The sequence below is a fragment of the Oncorhynchus mykiss genome, chromosome 8 (assembly GCF_013265735.2).
Source record: "Oncorhynchus mykiss isolate Arlee chromosome 8, USDA_OmykA_1.1, whole genome shotgun sequence".
Lineage (NCBI taxonomy): Eukaryota > Metazoa > Chordata > Actinopteri > Salmoniformes > Salmonidae > Oncorhynchus > Oncorhynchus mykiss.
Genome location: NC_048572.1, coordinates 30,001,434 through 30,024,771, shown reverse-complemented (window position 1 = coordinate 30,024,771; position 23,338 = coordinate 30,001,434). Strand labels below are relative to the sequence as shown.

General features: G+C 46.2%; 1 protein-coding gene across 2 annotated transcripts in view; it reads left to right on the top strand.

Annotated features, from left to right (window-relative positions):
• ches1 (checkpoint suppressor 1) overlaps positions 1-23,008 on the top strand; it is a 60,481-nt gene extending 37,473 nt beyond the window's left edge. For both annotated transcript variants that reach the window (XM_036985251.1, XM_036985252.1), the window contains exons 4-6: positions 10,618-10,676; positions 17,151-17,259; positions 18,327-23,008. In XM_036985251.1, the coding sequence (XP_036841146.1) occupies positions 10,618-10,676; positions 17,151-17,259; positions 18,327-18,846 (688 nt within the window). In that variant the 3' untranslated portion in view covers positions 18,847-23,008. The remainder of the gene's footprint in view (positions 1-10,617; positions 10,677-17,150; positions 17,260-18,326) is intronic.
• Positions 23,009-23,338: the final 330 nt, after the last annotated feature.

Sequence of the window (23,338 nt, the reverse complement as noted above, 5' to 3'; positions counted from 1 at the left end):
TACAGATAGAGAGAGAGAGGAAATAGAGGGGGAGACAGATAGAGAGAGAGAGGAAATAGAGGGGGAGACAGATAGAGAGAGAGAGAAGAAATAGAGGGGGAGACAGAGAGAGAGGAAATAGAGTGGGAGACAGATAGAGAGAGAGGCAATAGAGGGGGAGACAGAGAGAGAGAGAGGAAATAGAGGGGGGGATAGAGAGAGAGAGAGAGAGAGAGAGAGAGAGAGAGGGGAGACAGAGAGAGAGCGAGGAAATAGAGGGGGAGACAGAGAGAGAGGAAATAGTGGAGACAGAGAGAGAGAGGAAATAGAGGGGGAGACAGAGAGAGAGAGGAAAGAGATGAGGAGACAGAGAGAGAGAAAATAGTGGAGGAGACAGAGAGAGAGAGAAAAAAGAGGGGGCGACAGAGAGAGAGATGAAATAGAGGGGGAGACAGAGAGAGAGGAAATAGAGGTGGAGACAGAGAGAGAGAGGAAATAGAGGAGGAGACAGATAGAGAGAGAGAGGAAATAGAGGGGGAGACAGATAGAGAGAGAGGAAATAGAGGGGGAGAGAGATAGAGAGAGGGGAAATAGAGGGGGAGACAGCGACAGAGAGAGGAAATAGAGGGGGAGAGAGAGAGGAAATAGAGGGGGAGACAGATAGAGAGAGAGGAAATAGAGGGGGAGACAGATAGAGCGAGAGGAAATAGAGGGGGAGAGATAGAGAGAGAGGAAATAGAGGGGGAGACAGAGAGAGAGAGAGAGAGAGAGAGGAAATAGAGGGGGAGACAGAGAGAGAGAGAGAGAGAGAGAGGGGGGAGACAGAGAGAGAGCGAGGAAATAGAGGGGGAGACAGAGAGAGAGGAAATAGTGGAGACAGAGAGAGAGAGGAAATAGAGGGGGAGACAGAGAGAGAGAGGAAATAGATGAGGAGACAGAGAGAGAGGAAATAGTGGAGGAGACAGAGAGAGAGAATAAATAGAGGGGGCGACAGAGAGAGAGAGGAAATAGAGGGGGAGACAGAGAGAGAGGAAATAGAGGGGGAGACAGAGAGAGAGAGGAAATAGAGGAGGAGACAGACAGAGAGAGAGAGGAAATAGAGGGGGAGAGAGATAGAGAGAGGGGAAATAGAGGGGGAGACAGCGACAGAGAGAGGAAATAGAGGGGGAGAGAGAGAGGAAATAGAGGGGGAGACAGATAGAGAGAGAGGAAATAGAGGGGGAGACAGATAGAGCGAGAGGAAATAGAGGGGGAGAGATAGAGAGAGAGGAAATAGAGGGGGAGACAGAGAGAGAGAGAGAGAGAGAGAGAGAGAGAGGAAATAGAGGGGGAGACAGAGAGAGAGAGAGAGAGAGAGATAGAGGGGGAGACAGAGAGAGAGCGAGGAAGAAGAGGGGGAGACAGAGAGAGAGGAAATAGTGGAGACAGAGAGAGAGAGGAAATAGAGGGGGAGACAGAGAGAGAGAGGAAATAGATGAGGAGACAGAGAGAGAGGAAATAGTGGAGGAGACAGAGAGAGAGAGTAAATAGAGGGGGTGACAGAGAGAGAGAGGAAATAGAGGGGGAGACAGAGAGAGAGGAAATAGAGGGGGAGACAGAGAGAGAGAGGAAATAGAGGAGGAGACAGACAGAGAGAGAGAGGAAATAGAGGGGGAGACAGATAGAGAGAGAGGAAATAGAGGGGGAGAGAGATAGAGAGAGGGGAAATAGAGGGGGAGAGAGATAGAGAGAGGGGAAATAGAGGGGGAGACAGCGACAGAGAGAGAGAAGAAATAGAGGGGGAGAGAGAGAGGAAATAGAGGGGGAGACAGATAGAGAGAGAGGAAATAGAGGGGGAGACAGATAGAGCGAGAGGAAATAGAGGGGGAGACAGAGAGAGAGAGAGGAAATAGAGGGGGAGACAGATAGAGAGAGAGAGGAAATAGAGGGGGAGACAGATAGAGAGAGAGAGGAAATAGAGGGGGAGACAGATAGAGAGAGAGAAGAAATAGAGGGGGAGACAGATAGAGAGAGAGGAAATAGAGGGGGAGACAGATAGAGAGAGAGAGGAAATAGAGGGGGAGACAGAGAGAGAGAGAGTAAATAGAGGGGGAGACAGAGAGAGAGAGAGAGAGGGGGAGACAGAGAGAGCGAGGACATAGAGGGGGAGACAGAGAGAGAGAGAGAGAATAGAGGAGGAGACAGAGAGAGAGAGAGGAAATAGAGGGGGAGACAGAGAGAGATGAAATAGTGGAGACAGAGAGAGAGAGGAAATAGAGGGGGAGACAGAGAGAGAGAGGAAATAGAGGAGGAGACAGAGAAAGAGGAAATATTGGAGGAGACAGAGAGAGAGAGGAAATACAGGGGGAGACAGAGAGAGAGAGGAAATATAGGGGGAGACAGAGAGAGAGAGGAAATAGAGGGGGAGACAGAGAGAGAGAGGAAATATAGGGGGAGACAGAGAGAGAGAGAGAGAGAGAGAGAGAGAGAGAAAGAGAGAGAGAGAGGAAATAGAGGGGGAGACAGAGAGAGAGAGGAAATAGACGGGGAGACAGATAGAGAGAGAGGAAATAGAGGGGGAGACAGAGAGAGAGAGAGAGGAAATAAAGGGGGAGACAGAGAGAGAGAGAGAATAGAGGAGGAGACAGAGAGAGAGAGGGGAAATAGTGGGGGAGACAGAGAGAGAGGAAATAAAGGATTAGACAGAGAGAGAGGAAATAGTGGAGGAGACAGATAGAGAGAGGAAATAGAGGGGGAGACAGAGAGAGAGAGGAAATAGATGAGGAGACAGAGAGAGAGGAAATAGTGGAGGAGACAGAGAGAGAGAATAAATAGAGGGGGCGACAGAGAGAGAGAGGAAATAGAGGGGGAGACAGAGAGAGAGGAAATAGAGGGGGAGACAGAGAGAGAGAGGAAATAGAGGAGGAGACAGACAGAGAGAGAGAGGAAATAGAGGGGGAGACAGATAGAGAGAGAGGAAATAGAGGGGGAGAGAGATAGAGAGAGGGGAAATAGAGGGGGAGAGAGATAGAGAGAGGGGAAATAGAGGGGGAGACAGCGACAGAGAGAGAAGAAATAGAGGGGGAGAGAGAGAGGAAATAGAGGGGGAGACAGATAGAGAGAGAGGAAATAGAGGGGGAGACAGAGAGAGAGGAAATAGTGGAGGAGACAGAGAGAGAGAGTAAATAGAGGGGGCGACAGAGAGAGAGAGGAAATAGAGGGGGAGACAGAGAGAGAGAGGAAATAGATGAGGAGACAGAGAGAGAGAGTAAATAGAGGGGGCGACAGAGAGAGAGAGGAAATAGAGGGGGAGACAGAGAGAGAGGAAATAGAGGGGGAGACAGAGAGAGAGAGGAAATAGAGGAGGAGACAGACAGAGAGAGAGAGGAAATAGAGGGGGAGACAGATAGAGAGAGAGGAAATAGAGGGGGAGAGAGATAGAGAGAGGGGAAATAGAGGGGGAGAGAGATAGAGAGAGGGGAAATAGAGGGGGAGACAGCGACAGAGAGAGAGAAGAAATAGAGGGGGAGAGAGAGAGGAAATAGAGGGGGAGACAGATAGAGAGAGAGGAAATAGAGGGGGAGACAGATAGAGAGAGAGAGGAAATAGAGGGGGAGACAGATAGAGAGAGAGAAGAAATAGAGGGGGAGACAGATAGAGAGAGAGGAAATAGAGGGGGAGAGAGAGAGGAAATAGAGGGGGAGACAGAGAGAGAGAGGAAATAGATGAGGAGACAGAGAGAGAGGAAATAGTGGATGAGACAGAGAGAGAGAGTAAATAGAGGGGGCGACAGAGAGAGAGAGGAAATAGAGGGGGAGACAGAGAGAGAGGAAATAGAGGGGGAGACAGAGAGAGAGAGAGAGGAAATAGAGGAGGAGACAGACAGAGAGAGAGAGGAAATAGAGGGGGAGACAGATAGAGAGAGAGGAAATAGAGGGGGAGAGAGATAGAGAGAGGGGAAATAGAGGGGGAGAGAGATAGAGAGAGGGGAAATAGAGGGGGAGACAGCGACAGAGAGAGAGAAGAAATAGAGGGGGAGAGAGAGAGGAAATAGAGGGGGAGACAGATAGAGAGAGAGGAAATAGAGGGGAGACAGAGAGAGAGAGGAAATAGAGAGGGAGACAGATAGAGAGAGAGAAGAAATAGAGGGGGAGACAGATAGAGAGAGAGGAAATAGAGGGGGAGACAGATAGAGAGAGAGAGGAAATAGAGGGGGAGACAGAGAGAGAGAGAGTAAATAGAGGGGGAGACAGAGAGAGAGAGAGAGAGGGGGAGACAGAGAGAGCGAGGACATAGAGGGGGAGACAGAGAGAGAGAGAGAGAATAGATGAGGAGACAGAGAGAGAGAGAGGAAATAGAGGGGGAGACAGAGAGAGATGAAATAGTGGAGACAGAGAGAGAGAGGAAATAGAGGGGGAGACAGAGAGAGAGAGGAAATAGAGGAGGAGACAGAGAAAGAGGAAATATTGGAGGAGACAGAGAGAGAGAGGAAATACAGGGGGAGACAGAGAGAGAGAGGAAATATACGGGGAGACAGAGAGAGAGAGGAAATAGAGGGGGAGACAGAGAGAGAGAGGAAATATAGGGGGAGACAGAGAGAGAGAGAGAGAGAGAGAGAGAGAGAGAGAGAGAGAGAAAGGGAGAGAGAGAGGAAATAGAGGGGGAGACAGAGAGAGAGAGGAAATAGACGGGGAGACAGATAGAGAGAGAGGAAATAGAGGGGGAGACAGAGAGAGAGAGAGAGAGGAAATAAAGGGGGAGACAGAGAGAGAGAGAGAGAATAGAGGAGGAGACAGAGAGAGAGAGGGGAAATAGTGGGGGAGACAGAGAGAGAGTAAATAGTGGAGGAGACAGAGAGAGAGGAAATAGAGGGGGAGACAGAGAGAGAGAGGAAATAAAGGATTAGACAGAGAGAGAGGAAATAGTGGAGGAGACAGAGAGAGAGAGGAAATAGAGGGGGAGACAGAGAGAGAGAGGAAATAGATGAGGAGACAGAGAGAGAGGAAATAGTGGAGGAGACAGAGAGAGAGAATAAATAGAGGGGGCGACAGAGAGAGAGAGGAAATAGAGGGGGAGACAGAGAGAGAGGAAATAGAGGGGGAGACAGAGAGAGAGAGGAAATAGAGGAGGAGACAGACAGAGAGAGAGAGGAAATAGAGGGGGAGACAGATAGAGAGAGAGGAAATAGAGGGGGAGAGAGATAGAGAGAGGGGAAATAGAGGGGGAGAGAGATAGAGAGAGGGGAAATAGAGGGGGAGACAGCGAAAGAGAGAGAGAAGAAATAGAGGGGGAGAGAGAGAGGAAATAGAGGGGGAGACAGATAGAGAGAGAGGAAATAGAGGGGGAGACAGATAGAGCGAGAGGAAATAGAGGGGGAGACAGAGAGAGAGAGAGGAAATAGAGGGGGAGACAGATAGAGAGAGAGAGGAAATAGAGGGGGAGACAGATAGAGAGAGAGAGGAAATAGAGGGGGAGACAGATAGAGAGAGAGAAGAAATAGAGGGGGAGACAGATAGAGAGAGAGGAAATAGAGGAGGAGACAGATAGAGAGAGAGAGGAAATACAGGGGGAGACAGATAGAGAGAGAGGAAATAGAGGAGGAGAGAGATAGAGAGAGGGGAAATAGAGGGGGAGACAGCGACAGAGAGAGGAAATAGAGGGGGAGAGAGAGAGGAAATAGAGGGGGAGACAGATAGAGAGAGAGGAAATAGAGGGGGAGACAGATAGAGCGAGAGGAAATAGAGGGGGAGAGATAGAGAGAGAGGAAATAGAGGGGGAGACAGAGAGAGAGAGAGAGAGAGAGAGAGAGAGAGAGAGAGAGGAAATAGAGGGGGAGACAGAGAGAGAGAGAGAGAGAGAGAGAGAGGGGGGAGACAGAGAGAGAGCGAGGAAATAGAGGGGGAGACAGAGAGAGAGAAAATAGTGGAGACAGAGAGAGAGAGGAAATAGAGGGGGAGACAGAGAGAGAGAGGAAATAGATGAGGAGACAGAGAGAGAGGAAATAGTGGAGGAGACAGAGAGAGAGAGTAAATAGAGGGGGCGACAGAGAGAGAGAGGAAATAGAGGGGGAGACAGAGAGAGAGGAAATAGAGGGGGAGACAGAGAGAGAGAGGAAATAGGGGAGGAGACAGACAGATTGAGAGAGGAAATAGAGGGGGAGACAGATAGAGAGAGAGGAAATAGAGGGGGAGAGAGATAGAGAGAGGGGAAATAGAGGGGGAGAGAGATAGAGAGAGGGGAAATAGAGGGGGAGACAGCGACAGAGAGAGAGAAGAAATAGAGGGGGAGAGAGAGAGGAAATAGAGGGGGAGACAGATAGAGAGAGAGGAAATAGAGGGGGAGACAGATAGAGCGAGAGGAAATAGAGGGGGAGACAGAGAGAGAGAGAGGAAATAGAGGGGGAGACAGATCGAGAGAGAGAGGAAATAGAGGGGGAGACAGATAGAGAGAGAGAGGAAATAGAGGGGGAGACAGATAGAGAGAGAGAAGAAATAGAGGGGGAGACAGATAGAGAGAGAGGAAATAGAGGGGGAGACAGATAGAGAGAGAGAGGAAATAGAGGGGGAGACAGAGAGAGAGAGAGTAAATAGAGGAGGAGACAGAGAGAGAGAGAGAGAGGGGGAGACAGAGAGAGCGAGGACATAGAGGGGGAGACAGAGAGAGAGAGAGAGAATAGAGGAGGAGACAGAGAGAGAGAGAGGAAATAGAGGGGGAGACAGAGAGAGATGAAATAGTGGAGACAGAGAGAGAGAGGAAATAGAGGGGGAGACAGAGAGAGAGAGGAAATAGAGGAGGAGACAGAGAAAGAGGAAATATTGGAGGAGACAGAGAGAGAGAGGAAATACAGGGGGAGACAGAGAGAGAGAGGAAATATAGGGGGAGACAGAGAGAGAGAGGAAATAGAGGGGGAGACAGAGAGAGAGAGGAAATATAGGGGGAGACAGAGAGAGAGAGAGAGAGAGAGAGAGAGAGAAAGAGAGAGAGAGAGGAAATAGAGGGGGAGACAGAGAGAGAGAGGAAATAGACGGGGAGACAGATAGAGAGAGAGGAAATAGAGGGGGAGACAGAGAGAGAGAGAGAGGAAATAAAGGGGGAGACAGAGAGAGAGAGAGAATAGAGGAGGAGACAGAGAGAGAGAGGGGAAATAGTGGGGGAGACAGAGAGAGAGGAAATAGTGGAGGAGACAGAGAGAGAGGAAATAGAGGGGGAGACAGAGAGAGAGAGGAAATAAAGGATTAGACAGAGAGAGAGGAAATAGTGGAGGAGACAGAGAGAGAGAGAAAATAGAGGGGGAGACAGAGAGAGAGAGAGAATTGGGGAGACAGAGAGAGAGAGGAAATAGAGGGGGAGACAGAGAGAGAGAGGAAATAGAGGGGGAGACAGAGAGAGAGAGAGAGAATTGGGGAGAAAGAACAAAAGAGACAGGCAGTTAGCGCAAAAAAAATATGTTATCGCCGTGGCAACGCTTAACTCTCCATGGCAACAGCAGGTGGCTCAGGGCTGTATTTTTCTGTTTGTGTTGTTTTTGTTACCTGCTTTTGTCCATCTCTGGTTAAAACATCAGAGAAGAGAGAGAGAGAGAGAGAGAACAGGAGGAGAGGTTCTAGACCTCCAAATCCGCTCTTTCTTCCTGTCTTTCAGATGGGCTCAGGAACAATAGAAGAGCTAACATTACACCGTGACTTTATTCTCTCAGTGAGTGGTGTAATGAGAACAGCTCAGTAAAGTGGAGTATAGTGTCTCTCTGGGGCTAATAGAAAATAGTGTATCTTTGCTCCTGAAGGAGTTGAGTTTGTTCCGTCTCTAATCTACTTTGTCTCTCTGTAGTCCTGGAGGAGTTTGTTCAGTCTCACTGTGTCTCCTAATGGTCCTAAAAGGGTTTGTTCAGTCAGTCTGTACTAAGCCTGTAAAGTAGCTGCCCACAGCACCAGTGAGTCTTGGACAGTCCCAGCTGAAACCTTCCGTGATTCACAAAGTCAAGTCTGTGAGAGCTCACCGGACCATGCTCACTAATCTGGATCCGAAGACCACTGAACACTGTCTGCAAACCTTACAGCTCCTCTACAGACTTGAGACTTACCTCACCTTCTGTGTGTGTGTGTGTGTGTGTGTGTGTGTGTGTGTGTGTGTGTGTGTGTGTGTGTGTGTGTGTGTGTGTGTGTGTGTGTGTGTGTGTGTGTGTGTGTGTGTGTGTGTGTGTGTGTGAAGATGAACATGACCATTAGCTACTAAATACTCCGTTAGCAGAGTAATGATCGGCAGGAGAGTGTGCTCGTGTGTGTGTGCGAGCGTGTATCCGCGCCTGTGTGCGTCTTTGTAAGTGTTATGTGCGGCTGTTTGTCGTGAGTGTGCTTTGTGCGACCGTGTGTGTGTTGGGGGGAAGTCATGAGGAATCACCCCTGTGGACCACATCAGTGGAGCAGTAATTCTCTGTGGTAATCACAGGGGATAGAATAATGGCAATGCTGGGATATAATCACTGTCATCAGGATCACAGGCTTATGAGCTCAAATTCCTGCTTTCCTTTCAGTATATCTGCGTCTAAAATGGAGCCCTATCCCCTCTCTAGGGCACTACTTTTGACCAGGGCCCTGGTTATAGGGCGCCACATGGGACGCACCTTTTCTGTCAGTCTGGCGCGGCCTGGAGCAGAAACTTACATGATCAAATGATTGACCATCTTTCTCACTCACTCACTCACTCACTCTGTCTGTCTGTCTGTCTGTCTGTCTGTCTGTCTGTCTGTCTGTCTGTCTGTCTGTCTGTCTGTCTGTCTGTCTGTCTGTCTGTCTGTCTGTCTGTCTGTCTCTCTCTCTCTCTCTCTCTCTCTCTCTCTCTCTCTCTCTCTCTCTCTCTCTCTCTCTCTCTCTCTCTCTCTCTCTCTCTCTCTCTCTCTCTCTCTCTCTCTCTCTCAATTCCATTTCAATGTAATGACTTTATTGGCATGGGAAACACATGTTGACATTGCCAAAGCAAGTGAACTAGATAATAAACAAAAAAGTGAAATTAAGAATAAAAATGTGCAGTCAACATTACACTCACAACAGTTCCAAAAGCATAAGGACATGACAAATGTCACATGATGTGCAAGTAGTTAAAGTACAAAAGGGAAAATAAATAAACATAAATATAGGTTGTATTTACAATGGTGTTTGTTCTTCACTGGTTGCCCTTTTCTCGTGGCAACAGGTCACAAATCTTGCTGCTGTGATGGCACACTGTGGTATTTCACCCAATCGATATGGGTGTTTATCAAAATTGGGCATGTTTTCGAATTCTTTGTGTATCTGATTAATCTGAGGGAAATATGTGTCTCTAATATGGTCATGCACTTGGCTGGAGGATAGGAAGTGCAGCTCAGTTTCCACCTCATTTTGTGGGCAGTGTGCACATAGCCTGTCTTCTCTTGAGAGCCATGTCTGCCTACGGCGGCCTTTCTCAATAGCAAGGCTATGCTCACTGAGTCTGTACATAGTCAAAGCTTTCCTTAAGTTTGGGTCAGTCACAGTGGTCAGGTATTCAGCCACTGTGTATTCTCTGTTTAGGGCCAAATAGCGTTCTAGTTTGCTCTGGTTTGTTTGTGTTTTTTTCCCAATGTGTCAAGTAATTGTCTTTTTGTTTTCTCGTGATTTGGTTGGGTCTAATTGTGTTTCTGTCCTGGGACTCTGTGGGGTCTGTTTGTGTTTGTGAACTGAGCCCCAGGATCAGCTTGCTTAAGGGACTCTTCTCCAGGCATCTCTCTGTAGGTGATGGCTTTGTTATGGAAGGTTTGGGAATCGCTTCCCTTTATAGGTGGTTGTAGAATTTAACGGCTCTTTTCTGAATTTTGATAATTAGTCTAATTCTATTCTGCATGCATTATTTGGTGTTTTACGTTATACACAGAGGATATTTTTGCAGAATTCTGCATGCAGATTCTCAATTTGGTGTTTGTCCCATTTTGTGAATTATTGGTTGGTGAGCAGACCCCAGACCTCACAACCATAAAGGGCAATGGGTTCTATAACTGATTCAAGTATTTTTAACTGATATGTCAAATTTTATGTTCCTTTTGATGGTATAGAAGGCCCTTCTTGCCTTGTCCCTCAGCTCATTCACAGCTTTGCTGAAGTTATCTGTGTTGCTGATGTTTAGGCCAAGGTATGTATAGCTTTTTGTGTGCTCTAGGGCACCAATGTCTAGATTGGATTTGTATTTGTGGTCCTGGCACCTGGACCTATTTTGGAACACCATTATTTTTGTCTTACTCAGATTTACTGTCAGGGCCCAGGTCTGACAGAATCTGTGCAGAAAATCTAGGTGCTGCTGTAGGCCCTCCTTGGTTGGGGACAGAAGCACCAGATCATCAGTAGACATTTGACTTCAGATTCTAGTGGGGTGAGGCCGGGTGCTGCAGACTGTTCTAGTGCCCTCGCCAATTTGTTTATTTATATATAGATATATACGTTGAAGAGGGTGGGGCTTAAGCTGCGTCCCTGTCTCACCCCACGGCCCTTTGGAAAGAAATATGTGTTTTTTTGCCAATTTTAACTGCACACTTGTTGTTTGTGTACATAGATTTTATAATCTCTCTCTCTCACTCGTTCTTTGTCACTCTCTCTCTATCCCTTCCCCACCTCTCCCTCTCCCTCTCCCTCTCGCTCCTCTCTCTCTTTTCAGTCCTCCACTATGGCCAGGGAGTCCCTTCTTAAGAAAGAACGGAGGAGTTATCTTACAAGGTAAGCTACCTTTCTGCATCGCTGTGTCTTGTTTGTGTGTCTGTCTTAATCTCTCTCTCTCTCTCTTTCTCCCTCTCTCTCTCTGCTCGGATGCCAACTCCTGAGTTCTGAATTATTTTTTAGAAGGCACCTTGAGAATACCAAGTGCTGCATTCTGACACTTGGCAACATTTCAGAGGATGCTTCTGTTTGACAGGGCGTGTTTGAAAGTTAAAAAAAAACCCTGCTCTGATCTGAAGCTCGGGAAGGCATCATGTGATTTTTTTTCCACCTCCACTTTAGCTTTCCATAACCCTCTCTCACCCACTCTCCCTCTCTCTCTCGTCACTTTTCCTCTCTCATCACTTTCGCTCCCTCCCCTCACTTTCTCTCCCTCTCTCCTCTGACATCCTCCCTCCCTGTCTCCCTCGCTCTCCCTCTCCCCCTCTCTTTTCTCCCTGGTGGGCTGGCTGGCAGTTTAAATGGACATTCAATCCCAATCAGAGTGCACTCTGGGAGTGCGGTGGGCCAGCGGTGCTCTAAATGGGGGAAATGGATACATTAGGCGTCTGGGCCGTGTCCTCCATCCTCTCCATCGCCACTCCTTGGCTCTGATAATGGAGTAATGGTCAAGGAGCCGGCGTGGAAAGCATCTGAGGGGCCCGGCCTCCCTACAGACTTGCCTGTGACTGATGGGTCCGGTGGGAGGGATGGAAGGAGAGAGGGAGGGGTAGAGAGGGGAAAGGGAGAGAAAAGGGGAGAGGGAGAACATTGATCATTACTCCATTGTCAAAAAGGTGGGATAGGTGGGTAGATAGTGGACAGAGAAAGTAAGAGGGAGGGGGAGAGGTGGGAGGTAGGAGAGAGGAATAGAGGAAGAGAGAGGGATAGATGGAGGGAAGGAGGGAGAGATGGGGAGAGGGAGGGAAAGAGGGAGGAGGAGGGATGAGGGAGAGAGGTGGGAGGGAGAGAGGGAGGGAGGAATGGAGGGAAAGAGGGAGGAGGGGGGAGAGAGAGGTGAGAGATAGTGAGGGAGATAGGAATGGAGAGAGAGAGGAAGGGAGGGAGGGAGAGAGAGGGGGAGAGAGTGAAGGGAATGGAGAGAGAGAGATGGAGAAACAGGGAGGGAGAGAAAGAGGGAGGTGGGATGGAGAAAGAAAGAGAGAGGTAGTATACAGTAGGTGGATAGAGAGTGGACAGATAGCCACTATTAATTCAATTCATTTCAAGAAGATTTATCGGCATGGAAAGTGTAGGAACGTACATTACTCTACTAGCTCACTATCCTAGTCCCACAGCCCACAGCCTTGGGCTATTCTAAGCTGTGCTGAGTTGAAACCCAGTGGAAACTGTCTACATGCTGATACTGTATCTTCCACATGCTAGCCCTGGGTTCCATGATGCTAGCCCTGGTTTCCACGATGCTAGCCCTGGTTTACATGATGCTAGCCCTGGTTTACATGATGCTAGCCCTGGTTTCTACGATGCTAGCCCTGGTTTCTACGATGCTAGCCCTGGTTTCCACGATGCTAGCCCTGGTTTCCACGATGCTAGCCCTGGTTTCCCCATGCTAGCCCTGGTTTCGCCATGCTAGCCCTGGTTTCGCCATGCTAGCCCTGAAACAGTTGCTTTCTCAAGGTCTGCTGGGAATGACCTTTAACCTTGAGCTCTGGACACTGCGTCTGAACCCTCCGGTTACAAGCTTGATGTAGTCATAGCGTGCTAGGAATATGTGGCCAAATAGTAAACTTTTGACTACTTTAATACACATCTAAGTGAATTTGTACCAATACGTTTGATCCCGTAAAATGGGGGGACTACAGTATGTATTAAAAGTGCTGCAATATTTAAACGGTTCACCCAATATGGATGATACCCTCAAATTAAAGCTGACATTCTGCACTTTAACAACAACATAATGGTCACTGTCCCGATACTTTAAGAGCTCACGGATATATTCTCTCTCTCTCTGTACCGCCAGGGTGTATAGACAATGTGAGCAGTGTTTTCTCCCAGCTTCTCAGCAGCATATGTCTCGGGCTTTATACCTGCAGAGACGGCATGCCTCCGAAGTTGGAAGACATGAGTCACCGCTATACATAGCATGGCTGCATGGGAGACTAAGCGGGGGAGGGAGGGAGGGAGTGAAGGAGAGAGGGAGAGAGAGAGAGAGAAAGGAAAGGGGTACAGAAAGTAAGCAAGCAAATGAAAAGACCTACAGAAAGAGGGAAACATTTTGTATAAATGGATAGGAAAGATAGACAGGGAAACAGAGAGAGAGAGTCAGTGGACAAATCGAACAGAGAGTTGCCTGTGTATCCAGGCAGGGCCAGGGTTAGATTAGGTAGAGCTGGGCTAGGGCCAAGCCAGGGTTAGATTAGGCAGAGCTGGGCTAGGGCCAGGCCTGGGTTAGATTAGGCAGAGCTGGGCTAGGGCCAGGCCAGGGTTAGATTAGGCAGAGCTGGGCTTGGGCTAGGCCAGGGTTAGATTAGGCAGAGCTGAGCTAGGGCCAGGGTTAGATTAGGCATAGCAGGGCCAGGCCAGGGTTAGCTTAGGCAGAGCAGGGCCAGGCCAGGGTAGAGTGTGCAGTGTGTCTATGGGGTAAACAGGGTCATCTCTTAGCTGTGTGCTCTGCCTCTGAGGCTGTTGAACACAGAGAGGTATTTCCTGCCTCCTCCGCTGAAGCATGATCTACTGCTCTGTGGCATGTGGAATGGGAGCCGTCTCCACGGCAACGGAAAGCCCTCCCTGCCGCCGGAGCGAGAGAGAGACCCAAAAGGGGGAGGGAGAAAGCAGAGGGGGATGTTGACCCAGAAAGACCAAGCAGTAGCACACACATTGACACACACAAAGATAGTCGTGTGCACACTTTCACACTTTCACACACACACACACACACACACACACACACACACACACACACACACACACACACACACACACACACACGCACACAGCGAGTGATCAAGATTACAATGGAGATAGTTTGCAGACAGGCAGGGACTTACTTATAAGGATAACAGGAGCAGCCCTAAAGATATCAGGGTCGGCCCCACAACCAGAGTCAATAGGATTAACATGGATAATGGATGCGGGCTAACAGTCAGGGGCTAACAGACAAAACCCTATAGGTACAGTACAACAGAGACACTCTTTCACGGTACATAATGCATGTATATTGCACATAGGCCTACTTATTCATAAAATGGCAGACGACAGCTACTGTGATGATAGGGCCAAATGTGTGAGTTCACATGCTTAAAAAGAAAGAAAAGGATGAAAAAATAAGAAGTCGCAGACAAAAGCAAATGGTGGTCATCATTTCTGAAAAGCACACTGACCCCAGAGATCCAGAGAGAGAGACGTGGATGACAGCTGTTTCACTGAGCTGAACTGGGGCGTCTGTCCGTGAGCCGAGCTGAGCAGCCAGCCTCGAATGACTGGAGCCCTGGCTCACACACTTCCTCTTTCCCTCTACCGTCACCTCTGTGTCTTTCTCTCTACCCCTCTTTATTTAAACACCTATCGCTGTCTCTCTCTCTGTTTTCTCTTTCTCTTTTCCTCTCTCCCACTCCCCTCTCTCTCCCTTTCGCTCTCTCTCTCTCTCTTCCTCTCTAACCTCCATCGATCCTCTCACTAAAGAAAGCCAGTGCTGTGTAAGTTAGGCAGAACAGAACACAGTGTACTAGCCATGCTTCCCAGAAACACACACACACACACACACACAATATCCCCCATCCCCCACCCTCTTGACAAGGTCTAGGTGTTGGATTAAATACGATTTCTTTTTTACAACCAAATCTCTGTTTTTGATGTAAATGGCATGTTGTAGACACCTTTTTTTTTTTTGGTGATTTCACATTTTTGAGAAACTTACCCCAAACGGCAAACTTCCTGAAAGAACATGAACAAAGGCTCCAAAACCCCCCCAAATACATCCCTTTAGAAACAACACAGCGCTCAGCATAGTGGTGCAGGTCTGTTAGTGATGCATGTTTGAACACACGAAATTGTGTCACCCCGACTTTCATACGCAACGTTCTATTTCATTTTGATGCGACTCGAGCGACACCTCGTCGTCCATTCTACAGGTAACTGCCATAACAAAAGAAACACTTGAGTAAATGAGGGATTCAAAGTGTATTGAAAGCATGGCTGCTTCCAAACAGGACGTTCCAGACACTTGTAGAATCTATGCCGAGTTGCATTGAAGCTGTTCTGGGTCGTGTCGGCCCAACACCCTATTAAGACACTATGTTGGTGCTTTGGTAGTTTACCTGTAGCAGCAGGCTACACATATAACGGAACAGCTGGGTAGGGGAAATGGCTCGAGTTGCGCAAAACGGTATATAACATTGTGGATAATGTTTCAGAATGACACAATTTCACGTGTACAACATTTAAAAAGACACGCATCACTATACTGGGAGCTTTGCCGTTTCCAAAAGGACATATTTGGGTGTTTTTGGAGCCGTTGCTCATGTTTTTGCAGGGCCCCCATACTACACAATGAGGATGAGGAAGGGATTTGCTATTTGGGGTAAGTTTCTCAAAAACAAGTGAAATCACAATAAAGGTGTCTGGAGCAATTTCCATCAAAAGTACTGATTGGCTGTAAAAAAAGAAAACTTCTCCTTTAAGGTCACTACAATGCCTTATGATGCAGACATGATTTATTATTTTATTTCCCTGACGTCTCCTTGAGATCTTAACAATTAAACTGCTTTATGTTGTGTTCTGTGTGTGTATATAAACTTTGCGACCTTTTGCCACATTTCAGGCTTCAAACATAAAGATATAAAACTGTATTTTTTTGTGAAGAATCAACAACAAGTGGGACACAATCATGAAGTGGAACGACATTTATTGGATATTTCAAACTTTTTTAACAAATCAAAAACTGAAAAATTGGGTGTGCAAAATTATTCAGCCCCTTTACTTTCAGTGCAGCAAACTCTATCCAGAAGTTCAGTGAGGATCTCTGAATGATCCAATGTTGACCTAAATGACTAATGATGATAAATACAATCCACCTGTGTGTAATCAAGTCTCCGTATAAATGCACCTGCACTGTGATAGTCTCAGAGGTCCGTTAAAAGCGCAGAGAGCATCATGAAGAACAAGGAACACACCAGGCAGGTCAGAGATACTGTTGTGAAGAAGTTTAAAGCCGGATTTGGATACAAAAAGATTTCCCAAGCTTTAAACATCCCAAGGAGCACTGTGCAAGCGATAATATTGAAATGGAAGGAGTAGCAGACCACTGCAAATCTACCAAGACCTGGCCGTCCCTCTAAACTTTCAGCTCATACAAGGAGAAGACTGATCAGAGATGCAGCCAAGAGGCCCATGATCACTCTGGATGAACTGCAGAGATCTACAGCTGAGGTGGGAGACTCTGTCCATAGGACAACAATCAGTCGTATTTGCACAAATCTGGCCTTTATGGAAGAGTGGCAAGAAGAAAGCCATTTCTTAAAGATATCCATAAAAAGCGTTGGTTAAAGTTTACTACAAGCCACCTGGGAGACACACCAAACATGTGGAAGAAGGTGCTCTGGTCAGATGAAACCAAAATTGAACTTTTTGGCAACAATGCAAAACGTTATGTTTGGCGTAAAAGCAACACAGCTCATCACCCTGAACATACCATCCCCACTGTCAAACATGGTGGTGGCAGCATCATGGTTTGGGCCTGCTTTTCTTCAGCAGGGACAGGGAAGATGGTTAAAATTGATGGGAAGATGGATGGAGCCAAATACAGCACCATTCTGGAATAAAACCTGATGGAGTCTGCAAAAGACCTGAGACTGGGACGGAGTTTTGTCTTCCAACAAGACAATGATCCAAAACATAAAGCAACATCTACAATGGAATGGTTCAAAAATAAACATATCCAGGTGTTAGAATGGTCAAATCCCCCGGTGTTAGAAAAGTCTAAGTCCAGACCTGAATCCAATCGAGAATCTGTGGAAAGAACTGAAAAGTGCTGTTCACAAATGCTCACCATCCAACCTCACTGAGCTCGAGCTGTTTTGCAAGGAGGAATGGGAAAAAATTTCAGTCTCTCGATGTGCAAAACTGATAGAGACATACCCCAAGCGACTTACAGCTGTAATCGCAGCAAAAGGTGGCGCTACAAAGTATTAACTTAAGCGGACTGAATAATTTTGCACGCCCAATTTTTCAGTTTTTGATTTGTTAAAAAAGTTTGAAATATCCAATAAATGTCGTTCCACTTCATGATTGTGTCCCACTTATTGTTGATTCTTCACAAAAAAATACAGTTTTATATCTTTATGTTTGAAGCCTGAAATGTGGCAAAAGGTCGCAAAGTTCAAGGGGGCCGAATACTTTCGCAAGGCACTGTATATACCGTATATATGTATATGTATTTGTGTGCATTTCTGTGTGTGTTTTATGCTGTTTTTTTTGGTGTGAATTTGTTAGTATGTATCTTTATGTAAGTCCTTATGTCGGTTCCTCTCTCGGTAGTTCCTCAAGGCGTGATCCAAAATGGGGCCCGCATCAGGAGCCAGGGTCTGTTTCCTGTCATCCGACCCCTACCCATATGCTCCGTGGGAAGCAGAACCACTGCGATAAGGTCAGTGAAACTGTCAATGATCACTCGGCTGGTTATGACGTAGAATTTGACCTGGGTAATACACACACCTCGACACCAAACTATATTTTTCCACCATTTACATAATGGTACGTCAATTTGTTTATTGTACTCAAAACTGGAACCATCACACAAAGGTGTAGTACAGTACCTCATGCTCCTATTGAGTTCAGACGCAGGCTTGCATCCTAAATGGCACCCTATTCTCTACATAGTGCACGACTACCCTATGGGCCCTGGTCAAAAGTAGGGCACTATGTAGGGAAAAGGGTGCCATTTGGGAGTCATGGCCCAACCAGGTGTGTTTATACAGCCTTCTCAATGGTTTATTCCTGTGAAGAACCTTGTGATTCAGAGAAGATTTAGGAACAGGCCTGGACCTGCTCATCCATCATGGTAGCATGGGAGTATGAAGGGACACACACACACACACACACACACACACATGCCATGTCATGAATTAAACATCCCCACAGGCAAGGCAGCAGCTCACATAAGGTATGCACTGAATATTTGATCATATAAAAGAGGGTATGTCCTTCCCATGAGAGAGTAATATGCCAACAGACTGTCCTGCTAAAAGAAAACAACGTTTGATCCGAGGGAGGGTGTGGCGTGGGCGGACAGCAGGACTATTTTGGATTTATAGGATGGCGTGGTGCTCTGATCCGCTTTTATGGTATATCAAATGTACTATTGTGACGACACAGTAGCTATACAAATATGTGTTTGAAAAATGTCAACCCAAATGTGACTACTTATCAAAGGTATGAGTTTACAAATGCAGTAGCCGCGTGTCTGATGATACTATGGTGCAGCCAAAAGCCTGGCGCACAGGGCTAGACATGCACTACAGTCTGTAGAAACAGTAGACAAGTGTGATGTATGTCAACAGTGACTGTAGCCTGTCCCTTTTGTGAACTGTATGGGCTCTGGTCAAAAGTAGTGCACTGTATAGGGAACAGGGTGCCATTTGGGACGCGTCCTAAACGTAGTCTGTTCGCATTAAGACTAACTGTAGCCTTCTGATCTCCTGTGTGTCTCTCCAGGTCAGCTCTGGGGGATTACCTGACCCAAGGCAACATCGGCCACCCCTGTGACTCTCCCTCCCCCCCTCCCAGCGACGACCTCCAGGAGGACCACAACTACAGCACCGCCAAATCCCCCAGCATGCCCTGCTCTTCCCAGGGGCCCTCCACGTTAGACGATGATGATGACATCATCGCGGTGGAGGTCGGCGTCCACCGAGAGGTCAAATCGGAACCTCAAGAAGTCCCGCTGGACTCTGCCTCTGTCTCCTTCCTCTCCCAGCATGCCCGGCGACGGGGCCTGCCCTGGACGAAAAACCGCCTACGGGCCCTGGGCGACACGCTGCCGCTGAAAAAGCGCCGTTCAGCAGCAGCAGCGGTGGAGAAGCCACCGTCGGAGAGCGATGACGAGGAGATGAAGGAGGCGGCGGGGTCGTTGCTTCACTTGGCGGGCGTCAGGGCGTGTCTCAACAACATCACTAACCGCGCCGCCAAGGCTGCTCAGAAGGAGAAAGAGCAGAAAGAGGCCCTAAGGAACTAACTAAGGCCTACACATCTGGTCTACACACCAACCACCAAGACCTAGAAACTAATAGCTAAGACACACTGCAAAGACCAACGTTGAAAAGCAGCGGGTGGCCGCAGAGTGTTGCAGGGTGTGTTAGCCAACACTTGCTGGGTGTGGACGAACGGTGGAGATTCGGTGTAGAATTGTCGGGAATGAACAGAAAACGACAGCAGATATTCTGGCCAGAGGCCATAGGCTGGCCACCCGCTGCTTTTAACAGTTGGTTCTCACGGTGTATTTTGTCTCTAATGCCTGATTCCCACTATAGGGCCGACCCTAACTGTAGCCTATACTGTGCTGGCTCGGATATATTCTTTTCAGATTTTGCTTTCCAGCATGGTTCCAGCAGCAATTATGGTGGATGCGTAACCAGGCCAGCCCAGTACAGTTTGGTTTGGCAGTAGTGTGAAAAGGGTATATGGCCAGGCCTGAGCGCAGAGAGACCTACAGTAGGACTACACACCAGGTCTACACACCGACCAACCAACCACCAACAGGCCAAGAGATAACGTTATTAAGCATTAGTCTCAATAGACACTACTCCATCTCTCTCTCTCTTTAACCTTTAACCTCTATCTCTCCTCCAGGGGCATTAGGAGAATCCTACTTATTTATGGCAATATCAAAAATCTGTTTTTACTATACGTTTCCTGTGTGTTTCAACACTAACTCTGATGGGTAATTGATTCTCACGTGTCTCTGTTGATGTTTTTATGTTGTGTAAAGGGGATGCAAGCCATAGAAAAACACATTTTTTTTGTCACTAATTAGGGAAATACATGCTAAAAAAAATAGAACCATTGAGGAGAATAGCTGAGCGTTTTGTGTCATCTGTAACTTGTCAGAAGTGTATCTGTGAATTTGTAGCAATCTTCCAGTAATGTAAGCCAGGAAGTTGAGCCAATGATACTAACAGATTGAAAACTGTTCAAACTTGCTGCTCACACACGTCATCCTACGCCCATGAGCACAACATGTAAGACTGTGCCAAAGACGAGCGATCGGGTTGCTTCAATGTAGCCAATCTGACAGCTTACAAAGACAAACATAAAAGGCATAGCAACATCAGAAGACCTGTAGAGAAGAGATAGGAGAACACCGTAAATGTCTCAATAATTGTAAAATCCATTCTTAAAGAATCATGCTCTTATTTCTATTCATTACGGTGATTTCTATCACCAATAGTAAAAGCATCATTGAGAATGGGCATGATTCCATTAAGATCACTCCTTAGTATTTAAGCATAGTTAGAACTATACTGTTAATCTACTGTTCAGTTTTTGGTGCCATGGTGATGACTTAGTGCTGGGTCAGAGGCAATATACTGTATCTCATCCATCTTGTTCTTGTTTCTCAGCTGTGTTTGAAATGTCCTCCTGTTCCCTTTTTAGTGCACTATTTTTGACCAGAACCACATGGATCTGGCCAAAAGTAGTGCGCTATGGGGTTGATGGGCTCTGGACAAAAGGAGAGCACTATATTGGGAATAGGGTGCAATTTCAGACATACAGTAGCCTAGACGTCCCTGAAACTCTTCCAGTATTCCTCTTCCACAAACGGGAACGCCGGTTTAAATATAACCCATGCTACGACACCTGCCTATCATTTTTACAGACTCAGAAAACTATATACATAAAGTGTGGATTCGTTGTTGTTTCTTGCAATTCTGTTTGTATTGTTTCCCCTTCTTCCTCTACCCTCATAAAAGTATAAGCAATTTGTCCAGTCTGGACAACTCTGTAAAAAGGTTAGAAAATATTTTATTTTTCCTTTCTTAATTGAAGCAATTTGACCTGCAGGACTTTCTCAGTTATATTGCATGGGTGCTTGTAAATAAGATGCAAAAGTAAATCTTTTTTTATTCAAAGATCATGTAAGATAAACAATGTATTTAGCATGAAGCATGACTTATTTTCATATAAACTTAGATCCTAGAAGAGAAAACAAAGGTTTTGCCACCAATTCTTATACACTCAATTTTATTTAATTTTATTTTCGATTTAAAAAAAAAATGTATTGATATTGTATTTCTTCAGATGAGCGGGCTTTTAATGACATATCTTCTTCAGGGAGACATTTTATGGGGAAATCACTCTGCAATTATGAGGCCCGGCTACTCTGGGCTTTAAGTATAACAGACCTGGGTTCAAAAACTATTTGAAATTATTTCAAATAATTGAATATGTGCTTAATTGAGCTTGCCTGTTGCAATGCAACCAATAGTAAAGTCCCAAAAGTGCAAACCCCGCCCACCTGGCACCCCAGCCAGGCTAAAGCAAACTGTAAAATGATTTGAAAGGTTTCAAGTAGTATTTGAACCCAGTCTGTTAGCTCTACGGCTAGATGGATCAACTGAAAAGCCTCTACTATGGCCTTCAGTCTTCTTCTGCCTCTTAAACAATAAATGTGTCAGTGTTCTAGTGTTGTTCAGAATATATCAATAGTGTGTGAGTGTGTGTGTGTCCAACAACCATACACCCTTTAACATTGTGCCTGCCCTCCAGACTTAATTGTATTCCGATGTCTTTAGCTGACATGTTTTCACATTGAACAGCACATATTTCTTTATTTCTGAAAGTGTTTTCTCTCATTTTGTTCTGTAAATGTGTTACCATTGGGTCCTAGTTTTCTCCTCCCTGGCAGACACTTCCCTGTAAATGGACGGAGCATTATGGACCTGTTTGACATGGAATTTAGAATTTGTCAGAATGTTCCACCGTTTTAACTGGCTCCAACTAGCACAGCCAAACCTTTTGTTGAAAGTTACCCTACCATGAACTGACTGAGGATGTATGTACATAGAGTGGAGTTACTGTACATGATGAACACGTTTCTGTACAAACAGCAGAGGTAATTAGGGGTTAGAAAGAGGTTGTGTGCAGACAGTAGGGAGAGGCAGAGTCAGAGAGAGCCAGACTCTGGTTTGGGTTTATGGGAAAGACTGAGAGTGACTGACAGCTAGACTGGGAGTTAGACAAGCAAATGACAGCAGAGTTCCATTGTCATAGTATTCTATCAACTTTGATACGGAACACTGACTATTCTATTCAATTCAATGTGTTTCTTCTATCAATGTTGACATGAAATAGACTCACTCCCCGTATACCTCACTGCCATCTCCACTTCCTCTCTTGACACTAGAGAAGTGTTATGGTGTTACAGGTCAAGCCCTCTGTGTTATTTGCAGTAGGAAGTCAGTGAACTGGTGACTAATAGTAGAGTCTGCCGTGGCAAGTCAAGGAGAATGTGTTGCTTAAGTAACCACCATCTCCTCCAGTGACTCACATGGTGAGTGTGTCCCAAATGGCACTACTTTTGACCAGAGCTAATAGGGCTCTGTTCAAAAGTTGTGCACTATATAGGGAATAGGATGCCATTTCGGACACTTCCAGTGACATGCAGGGAAGGAAGGTGAAGTTAGGACCATATAAGGGTCTGCTTGACAAATAGAATGATACCGGGAAATAGGACTGAGTTTTTAATGCAAAGGGAAGAAAAATAAGAAACTCTATCACTGCCTGAAAAGCCCTCGAATGAGAAACAAATGTGCTTATTTTATTTGAACTAAAACCTGCCAAACTAAACCATGCTCAAAGTGTGCATCCCAAATGGCAACTCATTCCCTATATAGTGCACTTTTCTTTCAAACGTAGTGCATTACAAAGAGAATAGGGTGCCATTTGGGAGTCGCCCAAGGCAAGCCTGCCAGCCAGTCCGCCATTTTGTTTTCTATTAACGTTTTTTTTTTTTGTGTTTGTTTACTCTGACAAGACGTTACAATACTGCCACGTTAATGACTATTTGAGAAGGGTCAGAAAGCCATAGAATAGAGATGTCAAACGCAAACAACTATGTTGCTCTATGAGAAGAATCGATGTAATGCAGAGTGCACCCAGCTTGGTTGGTTTTCCAATGAATGTTTGATTATTTCCTTGTTGTGCAATCACATTGCCAAAGAACGATTTCAAGCGATTTCAGCGATTTCATTCATGTAAATATCACGTTGTCCAATACCGTGGCAAAAAAAAAATGTAGAAATGTTGTTTTTTTCTTTTCAATTTTTCTGAAACCTTCAATAATGTTTATGTGGTGTATTGTCTTCCAGTTGCAATGATTAAAGTTGACCTGAACTCAACTCCTGTGCTTGAAAGAGACCATGTCATAATTCCATTCAATTGAATTGAATTGGGTAAAAACATTACCACGTTGTATTCCCAGAGGACAGCGCTTAAAAAGTAGTAATTAAAGCACTTGGCCCTCGCTAGTAAAAACAAGTAAAACATCTAATGGTTAGAAGACGAGACAAAGATTACAAAACAACAACATTACATTCATTTAAGTGAAGAAAACTGTCACCATCCATTGCACCTCATCCCTAATCTTAAAAATATAACCAAACCAACAGTAGCAATAAGCATGTAATATCCATCTTATTCTCATCAACTCAAATCAGCCCACACAGACC